General features: G+C 30.6%; 1 protein-coding gene across 14 annotated transcripts in view; it reads left to right on the plus strand.

Annotated features, from left to right (window-relative positions):
- The window catches only part of PHF20L1 (PHD finger protein 20 like 1), a 100,577-nt gene that overhangs the window by 45,657 nt on the left and 40,319 nt on the right, over positions 1 to 14,601 (plus strand). For 12 of the 14 annotated variants that reach the window (XM_031947216.1, XM_031947217.1, XM_031947215.1 and 9 more), the window contains 4 exons: positions 2,478 to 2,563; positions 6,118 to 6,370; positions 8,786 to 8,974; positions 9,184 to 9,387. In XM_031947216.1, the coding sequence (XP_031803076.1) occupies positions 2,478 to 2,563; positions 6,118 to 6,370; positions 8,786 to 8,974; positions 9,184 to 9,387 (732 nt within the window). The remainder of the gene's footprint in view (positions 1 to 2,477; positions 2,564 to 6,117; positions 6,371 to 8,785; positions 8,975 to 9,183; positions 9,388 to 14,601) is intronic. The other 2 variants (XM_031947226.1, XM_031947227.1) reach the window with 1 other exon arrangement.

The following is a 14,601-nucleotide window of genomic DNA, read 5'->3' on the forward strand; positions in this document are numbered from 1 at the left end:
ATGTCAAAAGTTGATAAGTTTAATTTTTAAGTAACTTTTAAATAAATTGTCTGATTTTTCTTTGATGTGGTATTGTTTCTCCTTCCTCCTTGTCCCCCCCCACAGGTCTTTAAAATGAAATGCTTTTAAGCTATTTACAATATGTAATTGCTTTTATTTGATATTTTATAGCAGAAATTAACTAAATTTTCATTGAAAAGTCTCTTAGTACCTTACAGAATTTTCATTTTTGAGTTTGTTGGGATTTACTCATGTGTTTTTAATATTGCCTTTATTTTTGCTGTATTTTGCATTGGTCTCTTTTCCTTGGATATCTCTTAAAGACTGCCAAAGCCAAATTTATTTTCTATTTTAGGCATTCTAGGGAGACCTTTCAGCATTCAGATTGGATGTTTAAAAAGTAAAAAACAAAAACAAAGAACATGTTAATATTTAAACTTAGGGACCTTTGATTTTTTTTTCTGTCTGATATTGTGTGTATCACTGTGATTCTATGAATTTCAAATAATTGCCCTTTTAAAACTAAATCTGAAAAATAAATAATGTGTCTTTTCCCCCCCAAGCAAGGAATTTGAAATTTCCTAATCATTTTATTTTTAATTTTCAATGATCATTGAGTTTCAGTATTATCAGTAGAGAAAGGTGAAATCAAAGTGATTATTCTAATGCAACTTGCCAGCAAATATCCAACAACTGTATTAATATATGATATTCGGATTGGATTAAAATTGGATAAAATTGGATTAAAAATGAAAATTGTTTATTTCCCAGTATTTGGTTTTTAAACGAATTCTAGAAATAAAAAAAAAAAAATTAAATAGGTAACTTAAAGCAGACTCTTAGACTTAAGAAAATCAAGTATATTATTCTGTAGAATTGTTTTAACATCAAATGGAAAAGGGCAGTGGATCAGATAATATTTTCATCATGGAGTCATTGCTATTTGAGAGTTCTTTTTTTGTTGAATTTTATAAAATTGTTGTTGATTGGTTATTTAGTTAATTAATAGTGCTACTGAAACAGAAACTAAATTTTGATATTGTTTGATTCTAGTGGGAGCTGATGCTTGAAATATATGCATTTCATACAACAAAGTTATTGGGAATAAAAGTAACATTTATTTAAATTCTAAATTGCTTAATCTCAATTCACATTTCATATGTTTCTGGCATATCTTCGTACAATATAGTAGGAATGTTTCTAGCTATTCAGTCCCGAAGCATGATGGCAGTAATTGTTGCATTCCTAGACAATGCTTTCCTTCGTAATTCTTAGAAAGGGTTATATTTGGCTTACTCTGTAATGACACTTTAAACTTAAAATGATCTTATAGACATTGTGTATTTTCAACCAGTGACTGAGATGTTCTCTGGCTGAATTGGACAGCACAAAAGATGTCTCCTTGAAAAAAAGGCTCTAAACCATTATTCTTTCAATTGGTGATTTAAGATAGAATTTTAATGTTTGATAAGACTTCATTGCTTTCTCATAAAATACACAATCTGGATTCAGAGTTGAAAATTAGTGACATACTTGGATGGAGGGATATATATATATATATCATTATAGTTATATAGTTTATCATTTGATTTGGAAATAAGAGTTATAGATCTTGGGCACCATTTTTTAAATTAATAAGACCTGAAGACTATTGGAAAGGGATTGGAGAAGGTAGTGTGATGTTAGGGTTAAATCACTGGACTTCGAGTCAGGAAACCTGAAACTTAAAATTTGTGTGACCCTAGATAAGTTACTCAACCATTCTGTACCTCAGTTTATTTATATGTAAAATTAGGGGATTGGATTCAGATATATGTGGGAAGTTAGAATTATCATTATTAGGAGATGCCTGCCAAAGGAAGCCAGTAAATCAGCTGTGTCTAAGTAAGAAAGTTAGTTAATGAATCAAAGCCAGTTTTAACTAAACAAAAAAGGTGCTTTTTCTATATGGGTGTTTAAGGGAATTTTTTTCCCTTAACATTAACTTGTTAATAGAGTTGTAGGTGACATCCAAAATCCCTTCATAGTTCTATGACTCAGCCTTTGATTCTAGTTCTGTCATTTCTCCAGGTTATTTTGTTTATAAACAGCCTTTAGTTACAAAACTAAAAATCTGAAGGAAAAAAATGTTAATTGCTACTGGATATTAGTTATTAGAAAGTTTTGTTATAGAGCATACTTTTTTCCAGAAGGTTTTGTCAAAAAGAAGGAAAAAAAAGAGAAAGAAAATAGTGCCAATAGTATGTAACCCTTCAAGGTCTCCCTTTTTCATTTTTCCTGACTAGTTGTCAGAAGTGCTTATGTTGGTGAGAATTAAGGCTTTTGGGCTCTTCTTTCTTAAAAGTTGTCAGAATCTGTTCCTTTGTACCTGGTACAAAAGTATAGGGAAAGGAAGAAGACGGTTTCTACACTGTAAAGTGAATTGGGTGAAAGCTAACACTTTCCTAACAAACCCTTTCTGTGCAATTTTTCTTAAGGTTTGTTGGCATCCAAAGCTGTTGGAGTGGATGGTGCTGAAAAGAAAGAAGACTGCTGCAGTGAAACGGCTCCAATGCTGGAGCAGGTATGAAATGGTAGCCTTTGATTTTTTGCCAGGTTCCCACTGGAGTGAGGCATGGAGATAATAGTGTCCACGTAATTGAAATTGCCCTTTCGTTCAGAAACAGGAATAGGAAACAATGTTTAAAGACATTTCTTTCTCTGCCTTACCCAAGGTATAAACTACATAAGTAATTTCAATATTCGTTAGACTGACATTAAAAATCACTGTCTCCAAAGAATTGAAAGCCCAGGAGTCAGGCATCCCAGGGTACAATGTTTTAGCTGGAACCATACCTCTCACTGGTTTAGAAAAGGACCCTTCCACAAATACTTTTAATTTGTGAATTAAACAGGGTTGTGGACAACTAATAAAACTTCTTTTGTAAGAAGTTTCTTTTCTATTGTAAGAATTGATGTTAGACTGTGTATGTTTTATGAATTGTTCAATGAGCCATACAATTTTGCTAGGATGTATATTTTAGTAAATACAAAAACAGTTAAGATAGTATTAAGGGTCTTGACTTAACGCTGCCCAATTGAGAATTTTTAAATTAAGGTTACTAGATTTTGCCTTGGTTCCCTTCAAACTCCCGCAATTCCTGTACATAATGAACTGTGCATGCTTTTACATAAATCTTAAGGGCTTAATTTCCTAGGCACAGTAAGATTACCAGGACACAGTAATAGCCATAATTCTGAATTTCCTTGGTTCTGCTGTTTTAAAATCTGAGCCTTAATGTAATTTTAATATAGCTTATTGGTATTCATTTAATTTTCTTTATTAGTAGCATAATAAGGAATATTTTAAAAGGAGTAGCAAGTTCCCTTAATAGGTACACACTTTAAAAGATAACCCAATGTTAATTTACATCCTATTGGGTTTTTCAGGGTTTTTAAACATAATTTAATGAGGTTACATTGTTTTGGTGCCTCCGTTGATACTGTATTGAATCAGTGGTCTTTCAAACTGATTGTTATTTTATGGTCTCTCACTAATTTTCTATAACAACGGTTAATTCTTTGCCGTTATGATGTCAACCAAATTTTGTGTGATATTTTTACTGTGTTATATTTAACATCCCAGATTTTAAATTACTGTGTATTTTTTAATCACTGTTTATACTATTCTCAGTATGCAATAAATCAGGGACATGGTTAGTAAAACATTTCTGGAGGATTCATTACAATGTCAATCTTTTATTATGCAGAACCCCATTGAAGTGAATGTGATTGTACAGATTACCTATATTGTTTATGTTTTAAGATTTAGTGCTGGAAGCAGTGCACATTCCATAGACTAGCTACATAAAGTAGCTTTTAAACTAACTCGGCTGTTTACATTTTTATTGTTTACAAAGTAATCTGGAAGGCCTTGCAGGTTTTGTAATAAGGATGCTCATTTAATTTAACAAAAATTTTAGTTAGATTAGCTTCTTTTAAAAGCATCTACAAAAAAGTGGTCAGGCCATTTTTCTCCTTTTCCTTATACATGTTGATTTAAATGGAAAAATCTTTCTAGCTAAATTAATAACTTTTATCCGAAGTGCCACCCCTAGTGGAAATTAAAATAGCCGAGTTATAAAACCCTTAAATATGAATTTTTATCAGATTAGCTGATAGGCCTAAGGTAAATAGGCATTATCAGCTGCCTCTCTTGTACAGGTGGCTAAGGTGTAATGAAGAATTTTTCAAATTATGTGAATTGAGACACAGTAGAGATTCATAGGCCAACAGCTGAAAAAACTGTTTTAATGAATTATATTTTATTTATATTAATTTTTTTTACAATCCATTGTCTTGAACCCTAAATCTCAGATTATTAGTTACAGATATTATAGTTTATTTAACTGTACTAGGGATATGTCATGTTATATTTACTTTTGAACAAAATTTGCATTAGATGAATAACAATTCAGTAAGGTTTTATAATGTTAATTTGTCCTTGTTAGAGCTTAAGCACCTTATCAAAATATTAATTTAAGTTTTTAAATCTTGTTTTAAATAACTTTGTAACTTGAGAGTACTGGATGCTGTAGTAATGTCTTTCACATATGTGAAGATGAACAATAAAATTGTTTATTTACAAGCTATGGCTCTAATTAATTTTCTGACAATATCTTCTATAATCAGCATAGGGATTCTCTCCAATTTGTGGACTATTTATTTAAGTGACTAGCTTGCACTTCTAATTCACATCTATAATGAGTGATTCAATAATAAAACTGGTGACAACTGAGTGGGATACTTTGCAACAGACCTTTAATGTATTATATCCAGCATGCCATTAGAACACTCAAAGATTCCCCTCTAAATACATAGAATACTTGCTTGCATATACTTACACTGAAACTTGGAGCTCTTGTGTTTCACTAGAAAAGGAAAATTATTCTATCCTCAAATCGTGACCTTCCAAAGTTCCGAGGTCTGCAGACCTGATGATCATCCCTCACAACTAGTCATGGGAGTGAGAGACCGAGTGGGAAGAAGCTGTGGTTCATAATCCTAATAGTTGTTACAGAAGCCTGTGCTGGTAAAAAAAAAATAATAATAATAAGTGCATAGCACTATGATTATAAATCACAATAGGACTATAGACACATTAGACTTCTAAAAATAGTAATTACATTATAATACTTTAGAGTCTACCCAGATCCGTTAGAGTCCATCCTATTTCCAACTTGGATGCAGAGTATCTAGCATGGAGGACATTTTGCCTACAAAAATAATTAAATACTGTTTCTGAAAAATCAGAAAATATAAAATTATTTTTATCTACTACAAACATATAATAGGATGAAGGGGGAGACAGTATTCTACAAAATGTGATGTATTTTATTTTCAGATACAAAATTTCAAACTTATATTTTATATCCTTTTTTGTGTGTTTGGATTTTTTTTTTTTTTGTCTTTTTTTTTTTTATTTTTTTATTTTTTTATTAGTTCATTAACTCTACATTGCTGGTAGCTCTGATTTCATAATGCCTTTTGCTTGTGAAACTGGCTTCCAACACTAAAGTGGATTAAAGATAGTGTGCTCAGTCTATTAATTTGGTCATCATTTTCTGTGTTGAGATCTTTCCTTAAAGGGAACCTGTCAGATACTTACAGATCCCAAAATTCAGCCTAGATTACATTTTTTAAAATGATACATTTTCTAATTAAAAATCAAAATTCACTACTCTTGCTGTGAAACAGAATAAATAAATCCTACTGTTTATCTATATGCACACAGGCATTAATAGTTGTGTTTATACAAATGAATAGAAATTATTTTATTAATGTTGCTATTTTAAAATTTTGAGGGCATTATAAATAATAGTAATTTGATAGAAAAAATTGTACTACCAGAATTGACAGTGTCCCTTTAAAGATGGCCTTTTCAACGTTTAAAAAAAAATGTGGGGTTCTTTTTGGTTTTTCATTTGTACTAGAGAGATGTTATGTGTTGCTTAACAATGTTTTTTTTTTTTTGTTTTTTTTTTTTGGATACTAAAGTTGCTTAACAATCAAAGTAGAAAACAAGAACAACAGTGAAGAAACCGAAATAAAAATATCAATTTTTTATTATTTATTCAGGAGATTTCACCTAAACCTCAAAGTCAGAAAAAAAATGAAGCTGACATTAGCAGTTCTGCCAACACTCAGAAACCTGCACTGTTATCCTCAACTTTGTCTTCAGGGAAGGCTCGCAGCAAGAAATGCAAACATGAATCTGGAGATTCTTCTGGGTGTATAAAACCCCCTAAATCGCCACTTTCCCCAGAGTTAATACAAGTCGAGGATTTGACGATTGTATCTCAGCTTCCTTCTTCAGTGATTAATAAAACTAGTGAGCACAGATTTTTTAAAAATTAGTTACTTATCCTATAAGCAACATAATTTTGATTGTAGTTTTTAATATTGCTTTTTATGAGGTTGCTCTTAAAAATTCAGTCTTAATGGGAATGATAGAGAAGTTTAAATTTATTTTAGATGTGAAACTGCTTATGTTTCTGACATTTATGGTACAGAGACTATTATGGTGATTGAGAAATCATGTCATTCAGTGACATAAATTTCATCCTAATTTGAATCTCCACAGCTAATATTGTAAACACTCTGAAATGCCTAATTTATTTAAATGAGAGAGACAGAAACAGACTCATCAGTGAAGTTTATAGCTAATCTTTTATTTTTTTTTTTTTAATATTTTACCCAGAAATTCTACCTTGGATGTATTAATGTACAACAGCATCTCCTCCCAAAACACACACACACACACCACACATACACACACACACACACACACACACACACACACATATGTTTGGCCCTACTATGCCCTCCAAAATAAAAAAAAAAAGTGCCAAAAAACTATGCTATTTTTTCCATATCTGTGAACTTCCACTTACCTCACTGGTAGGAAGAGGAAGGAGCCTCCTGGATAAAAGTGGAAAAAAGTTCTTAGGAGCTATTGCTAATCCTTTGAGTTAGAGCAGTATTTTTTTTTTTTAAAAGGATTCCTGATAACAGTGGTGTCAAATTCAAACAGAAATGGATCCCTACGGACTACAGAAAACCACAGATCAACATGTTTATTTATTTTAGTTAAATCTTTCTCAATTATATTTTAATATAGTTGAGGCTGTACTCTGGAATGTTGTAGGCTGCATGTGGTTTGACACCTCTGCCCTACAGATAGTTCCTAGTTAAGAGCAGTTGTGCCCCTAATGGGTTTCTTTTCTTTTCATACAAATTATAAAATTCATGTATATATTTTAGGTAAAAGATCTATGATACTAATTGAGCAACACTATGAAAAAGATTTTTGCCTTTTACTCACAGACCAATCAGCAATCGTTATTGCTAAATGAAAATGACATGTCTCTTTGAAATATGTCTACATATCTCATAATTGTAAAATTTAGGCATTAAGAGGTCTACTATGTTAAACAGTTGTTTGTCTTTTCTTCAATTTAAAGTTGCTGAATAACTTTTTAAAAGGAAGGGGTATTTGAAAATTTAATATTTGTGATTTTTTTTTAAAGGCATAATTGGGCCTATTTTTGGTGGGGAGTGGATGGGTAGAAAGAGAGGGGGGTGAGAGTGGGCCAAGAATTCAACTATGTTCTACATACTCTTCATTTTGTGACATTTCTCATAAAAACAATATCAACAGTATCTACTACAATGTCACATAACATTGGTAAGTATTTTTCTTTTGAGGATTATTCATATCATGGACTTAATAGCTACATAATATTATAGCAGTTTATTTTTATTTCTACATTTTGAATTATAAACTAAATATCATGAAAAACTATGCCTTTGTACAATGCTTTGAATATAGTAGGTACTTAATAGATGGTGTTTGTGAATTTGCATTTGTGATGGGGCATTGTTAGCATGAGAGAGCATGCCCTTTAAGTAGCAATAGCTCCTGTGTTTTTAGACATTTTAAATCTCCCCTTTAATTTATGCTATTAATATTATGGCTTTTTTGAGCCTGTCTTCTGAACAGAGATATAAACTTATATGCTCAAAAATGCCTTTCTGAGACAGGGAATAAAGACAATGTTGATAAAAATGTATTACACTTTAGTGTGAAGTTGCATGAATTACCAGGTCACATTTACAAACCATATATAAATGTAAGATGGTATATTTTTGTATGTCTTGTATCTTGAGTAGATGGTTAATCAGTTATTCTTTGTTGTTTTTAAACTAGGCCCAAAATATTCACAAAAATCCATGTAAAAAAGTTGAAGATTAGTTCTCTAAAGCTAACTCTCATTAGCTTTACTTTGGTAACTAAAGTAAAGCACAAAGTATTTTGATATATTTTCCTAACCAGAAATTGTCATACGCATAATTTTTAAAAATTCTTCTAATACAAAGGAACAATATTTCCATAATTGAAGAATTTTAGATTTTCATTGAGCTAAAACCTAATAGTTAACTAAATTGATCTCTTTTATATAGGAATAAAGATTTTTTTCCCTTTTACCCCCAAGTTAGAGTATTCATATTACTCAAAATAGAAAACCCCAAATATTTTAAACTCTTGATGACAGTGCATTTTAGAATTGAGAGTTTTATTCATTACTTTGCCAGTGAGGGGCCAAATTCTAAATCCTGTGGATTTTGGAACATCAGATAGAATTTGAGCATATTTTTAAAGCATATCCCTTCTTTAGTCATTAAAATTTTATAAGATGAGCCTGGCATATCTCTGCTTCATGAACATTGAAAGATCTTTTTCTAGGTCCATCACAACCTGTGAATCCCCCTAGACCTTCCAAACATAGTGAGCGGAGAAGAAGATCACAGCGTTTAGCCACTTTGCCGTTGCCTGATGATTCTGTAGAAAAGGTTTCTTCTCCCTCTCCAATCACTGATGGAAAAGTGTTCTCCATCAGTTCTCAAAATCAGCAAGAGCCATCAGTACCTGAGGGTAATGTATTCTAATTTAATATAGAACACATAAAACAAAGAAAAAAAAATCTAAATCATAAAAATAAGTTGAAAACTAAGACATTTCTGCTTTTTTCTACTGACATCTTTTGGACTGATAAACACTTGTTTAACACTTTAATCCAAATTGATATTCATTGGATCAGTTTTTCTCTATTAATATTTTATTACATTCTTTCTTTTATGTAGTACCTGATGTTGCTCATGTATCACTTGAGAAGCTTGGACCCTCTCTCCCTCTTGACTTAAGCCGTAGTTCGGAGGTTACAGCACCCGTAACCACAGAATCCTCTTTTAATGAGTACCCCAGTACAGAAAAGGAAGATATACAGATGATTTCATATCATTCTTCCAAAGCAGTAACTGATGGAAGAGTAGCTTCAACAGTGTCAGGTAAAAAGATTCAGTTTATAAATAGTTAGGCTTATAGACATAGGTATAGAAAATTGCTCTTTATTTAGATTTGTTAATTTTAAAAAAGCATTAAGTTTGTATTTGTGCAATAACATGTAGGATCTCTCCCAGTTTCTCTCTTTCCCCTGAATTTTCTGGGATCCTTCCAGATTCTTATTTATCCTTCAAGTTGTTACTTTCATATGGCCAATTTCCAAATTTTCTAACTTCTGGTCATAGTAAACTATTATGAGGGATATAGCAACTGTGATTCTTAAAAATTAAAAAAAAAATCTTAAAAAGTCTGTGCAGCTTTCATTATTATATGGTCCTTTCTGTCAGAAGAAAGATGAATGTATTATCTAAATTTTGACAATTTTGAGACTAGTAAACCATTTTATTTTTAAAATTTTTATCAGTGTTCCCTAATTAGAGTTAAGTATTTCTTCAGTTTCAGGGGCAAATGCCAATCCTTTTGTTTTGGGATTCCCTCCCCCCACAGGCCTAACTAGCAATTCATCTATAATTGTGTGTATCTAGAACCCATAAATTATTTTTTGAGGAGAGATAGGGTCCCTCTTTACTGTCTAAACATTCCTGAGCATGAGTCTTACCTCTGCTTACAATCTACTTCTTCCTATCTGCTTTGCATTGTATTAAATAAAACTAATACTTGTTTGTAAAGGGATTGAAACATTAATAAAAAATGTAAATAGATAATTGAGAATTTAAAATTTTAGTAAAACAAGTAGGGTCTAATTTAAATTTAAGTATAAATCAATAATTCTAGTCATTCAGCTCAATCAATCTTACTTTCCCTATCCTGCATCACAGAAAGACTAGGTTTTAATAAAATATTTTGAAGTTCATTCTGTAATATTCTTTAGTTAATTGGACTCAGAAACAGTCATAGAGCAGAAAAAAATGTTTTAAATCTTATTTTTAAATCATATTAACAGTGAATATGTTAATGCTTAATAGGAAAAAAAATTTTAACGCAGTCTTTTCAAAAAGCACTGATTCTAATAAATATAAATAAAATAACAAAATAAAAAATAAATATAAACCTTGAAAAATTTAACATATACAATTGATTTAAAATAATTAGAAGAGTAAATTTATGAAATCAAAGATTTAGCTGTTTTTCTGGATTATAACATAAGAATAACTTAGTATATTTTAAAAATATATGATGTATATTAAAATTTTTAAAAATATTCTCAAAGTCTGCAGAATATTTCTAAGTACATCTTTGTATAATAGTATTAGCCATGGCTAAAAACTTTATGACTATTATTCTCCTAAGTAACTCTGGTCAGAATAAATCAAGTCAGTTTCAAATAGCATCATGTCAATAAATAATAAATGTAGAATTGACTAGCCAAACTCTGTCTATATTCAGTCAATTCTAGAATAAGCAAAATTTTTTTGGTTTTTTGGTTTGTAGACTATAGTGCTTGTGAAAAATTGAATATAATAAAATCTCTGAAATTATTCACTTTATTATGTTTTAGAGAAAGCATATTTCTGAACTTTTCCCTTATCCATTGGCTCAATACACTAAAAAGAAACATCCTGAAATCAGTTTCCTGATAATGTATAATAGACCTTACAATGATATATTATTCCATTCCTTCAGTTATCTCTTTTGTTGGTGTGAAATTATCAGTAACAATTTATCAATGTTGGTCCTAAATTTGTCTAACTTAAATTTCTTTTACAAAAGTTAAAATTAATTTGTACATTTAATTACCAGTGCATTTTTTTGTTACTTAGAATTAGATAATAAGTTTCTTTCCTATCTCCCCTCATTCACTCACCTCCAAAAAAAACACCAAATAAACAAATATTAGGAAGCTTCTTAAATTGGTAAAACTTTAAAGACTTTCAACTTGGAAGAGAGTATGGTATTGTGGAAAGAGTGCTGGCTTCAAGCCAGAAGACTTACTTTCAGATCTTATCCAGATACTTTCTCTCTGGGTGACCTTGAACAAGTCACTTAATACCCCTCAACTAAAATTTTCTCATCTGCAGAATGAAGCAGTCAAACTAAATAAACTCTGTTGCATCTTCCAGCACTAAATTTATGATCCTACTGGTGTTTAATATTGTAAATGCATCAAAAATATAATTTACTTTTGGGTGTAAATATTAATCTAAATGCTTATAGAAAATATTTTCCTTAAGTTCTAATTTGTTTCCCTTTTGATTCAGACCTATGAGTTCATGAGAACTTATAAGATGGAAATTTACTCCAACAGAGCTGCTTATCTGATATTTAGAAAGACTTTATTCTTGCTTAAGTGACTTGTTCATGATATCTAAGCCAAAACTTGATCCTAGGTCAGCTAGATTCTAAGGCTGGCCCTTTATCATTTCACATCTTCTCAAAGAACCCTATAGTGCAAAAAAGCAAGCTGCACCACAAATAGATAGCTAATATCCAATCTAATAGATATCTCATAATAAATAGATAATAATTGCATCTATTACTTTTGCTTGGTAGCATATTCATATTATGTATCTTAAATTTGTGCCCTAAGATTCACAGTTCTCTCCCTTTCCTTTTTTGGTATTGCTTGTTAACTGGGTTTCAGCCTTGTTTCCATTTCAAAATTCCTAGGATAACCGTACAAAAGTATCAAAAATCAACACTTCAATTAATTTGCTTTATTTATTTATTTATTTGCTCAGAGAACTTATTGTTTCTAGAATTGTTCAGAATTTGTGACTTGTTAAGATACAAATTCACTTTATGGTTCCTTATAATTTACCAAATGGGGCATGCTTGGGAATTTTAAGAGGAAAATATCCCTGAGATATTGTAGCTGTTTAAATTTAAATTTTTGAGTTGTTTCTAAATTTGCTTGTCACCAGGAATTTTATCAGGACTTCTGAAATTATTTTTCTAGAGATGGAGGATAATTTGTATACAATTAAAAGAAAAACACCCAGACTTTAAAATTCTTTCATTGTTTTCAAATTATGTCCTATCAAATACCAGTAAAATTTAAAACTTAAATACTTAAAAACTGAATCCTGTTTGGGCTTCTTTTAATTTTAGAATAATTCTCAAGATCACATAATAGATTTTTTGTAATTTTAGGATCCTGTTCTCAAATGATGGGAAAAAAAAAAAAAAACCCTTTAAAACCAATGATCTATCTGATTTAAAGATCTTTTTTTTTTGGAAATGAGATTCTTCTCCTAAAAGGAGGATATTAATTCTCTTATCATCTCTTCTTCTGCCTCAAGTTTTTCTTAATCATGACCCTGAGTGCTTGCCTATCACATGTCACATCACACTTTAGGGGTTTTCATATCTTTTTATAATAATTGAGATAGAAACAAATCCTTTTATAGATACTTATTTGGAACTTTTTTTTTTTTTAAGTAGTATTGATTCATATGTATTGATCCAGCCATTTTTCTCATCTAATTTCCCTGTGTGACAAAGTGGCTAGGTGAGGTTTGTGCTTTTGTAGTGTTTGACTTGGAAAAATAGGTCACCCATGTGAAAATTTAATATGTGTTTTTCTCTGAAATGGGGCTAACAAGATTTGTGAAGGTCAGGGTGAGATAATGCATGTAAAGTACTTTGTTACTTTTAGTATGTTTAAAGATCAATTTTTAGATGCTTTCTTATTCTATAACCAGGTTTTAGAGGTTTCTAATTTACAGTGTGAGTTCTTAGTGGATATAGAATGCTGGACCTTAAAACCAGCAAGGGCTGAATTCAAATTTAGTCTTAAATATGTACTAACTCTGTGACCCTGGGCATGTCACTCAAACTGTCTACCTCAGTTTGCACAATTGTAAAATGGGGATAATAGCAATATTTGCCTCTAGTGGTGTTATGAAGTCAGATGAGATAATGATTGTAAAGTTCTTGACACAGAGTTTTTGAGTTCATGTTTCTTTCCTTCTTCTGTTCCTTGATGTTAATTTTTATTAAACAAAAAAACCCCATAAAACTTCATTTTAGTAGTATTGATATGTAATAGGAAAAATTCAGGATTTATTGTTTCATTCTGTAAGGACCTCTAATTGATGTGGACTTAAGTTATCTAGTCCTCTACTATTCAAAGCATTCCATAAGGCAAAACACTTTCCTCTGTTTCTCACAATACTATCCTAGGTCAGATAAAGAAATTTAATCTAGATCAAATATAGATCTAATCACTGTGTCTTATCCACAGTGTAATATTAACTTAAAAGCTGCAATTTTGTCAACTTTAACATTAGATTTATAATAGCATAATTCCTGGAATATAATAGGTGATTAGTAGGAGCCAGAAACAACAAATTATATTAAATATATTAAATTCTGCTTGCAAATATATGGTATATTAACTATATTAAATTCTGCTTGCAAATATATGGTATGCTAAAAAAAGAAAAAAAAAATCTTAAGAGTCTTCAGTTTTCAAAAGAGCTTAAGAGAGAATTCGTAAAGCCCTGATTTCATCTTTACCTTTTCTATAATCATTTTGCAGAGACTGAGGACTGAGAAACAGGTTCTGAATAGTCATAGTGTAATCATTAGGGACCCAAGACTAGACCCGTGAAGTTCAAAGTGTTCAATAACCAGGCTATCTACGTCTACTGAAATTTTTGACTCCAATAACTTTTGTAGATAGCATAAAGTACAGAAGGATCTGTGTCAGTGAAGTGAATATCCACATGGAGGAAATTCCAGATTCTTGAAGTACTAAAGTAAACCTTAGAAAAAGGAAGGAAGAGGCAATAACTACAGTATTTTATTTTTATTACCTTCTTATCTTTAGTAGGGGAATCTCAATACAGATATTTATCTTTGCTATGATTTCTCACATGTATATCCTTCCCAGAGAATAAGCAGATTGCTTAAATTACTTAAAATTTCCCTCAAATTATTAAGCAGTTTTGGCTGATTAATTTAGTGTTATTATTTATATGCTACCTTTGGATTTCTATTTAATTTAGATTAGTTAATGAGTTTTGAGGTAAGATGAAAGAGATATCAATTTTTATGCTACCCATGTAAATAAGGATATGTGTACCAATATTTTTAAATTATAATAATTTAAAGGTTACATAAATACAGTTTTTAAATTATTATAGCTTTTTATTGACAAAACATATGCATTAACATATGATTCTGGGCATATTAATCTTTCTACACTCTAGTTTCTTTATCTTTAAAGTAAGTCTAATTAGAAGAACTTTAAATTC

The sequence above is a fragment of the Sarcophilus harrisii genome, chromosome 1 (assembly GCF_902635505.1).
Source record: "Sarcophilus harrisii chromosome 1, mSarHar1.11, whole genome shotgun sequence".
In the NCBI taxonomy this organism is placed as follows: domain Eukaryota; kingdom Metazoa; phylum Chordata; class Mammalia; order Dasyuromorphia; family Dasyuridae; genus Sarcophilus; species Sarcophilus harrisii.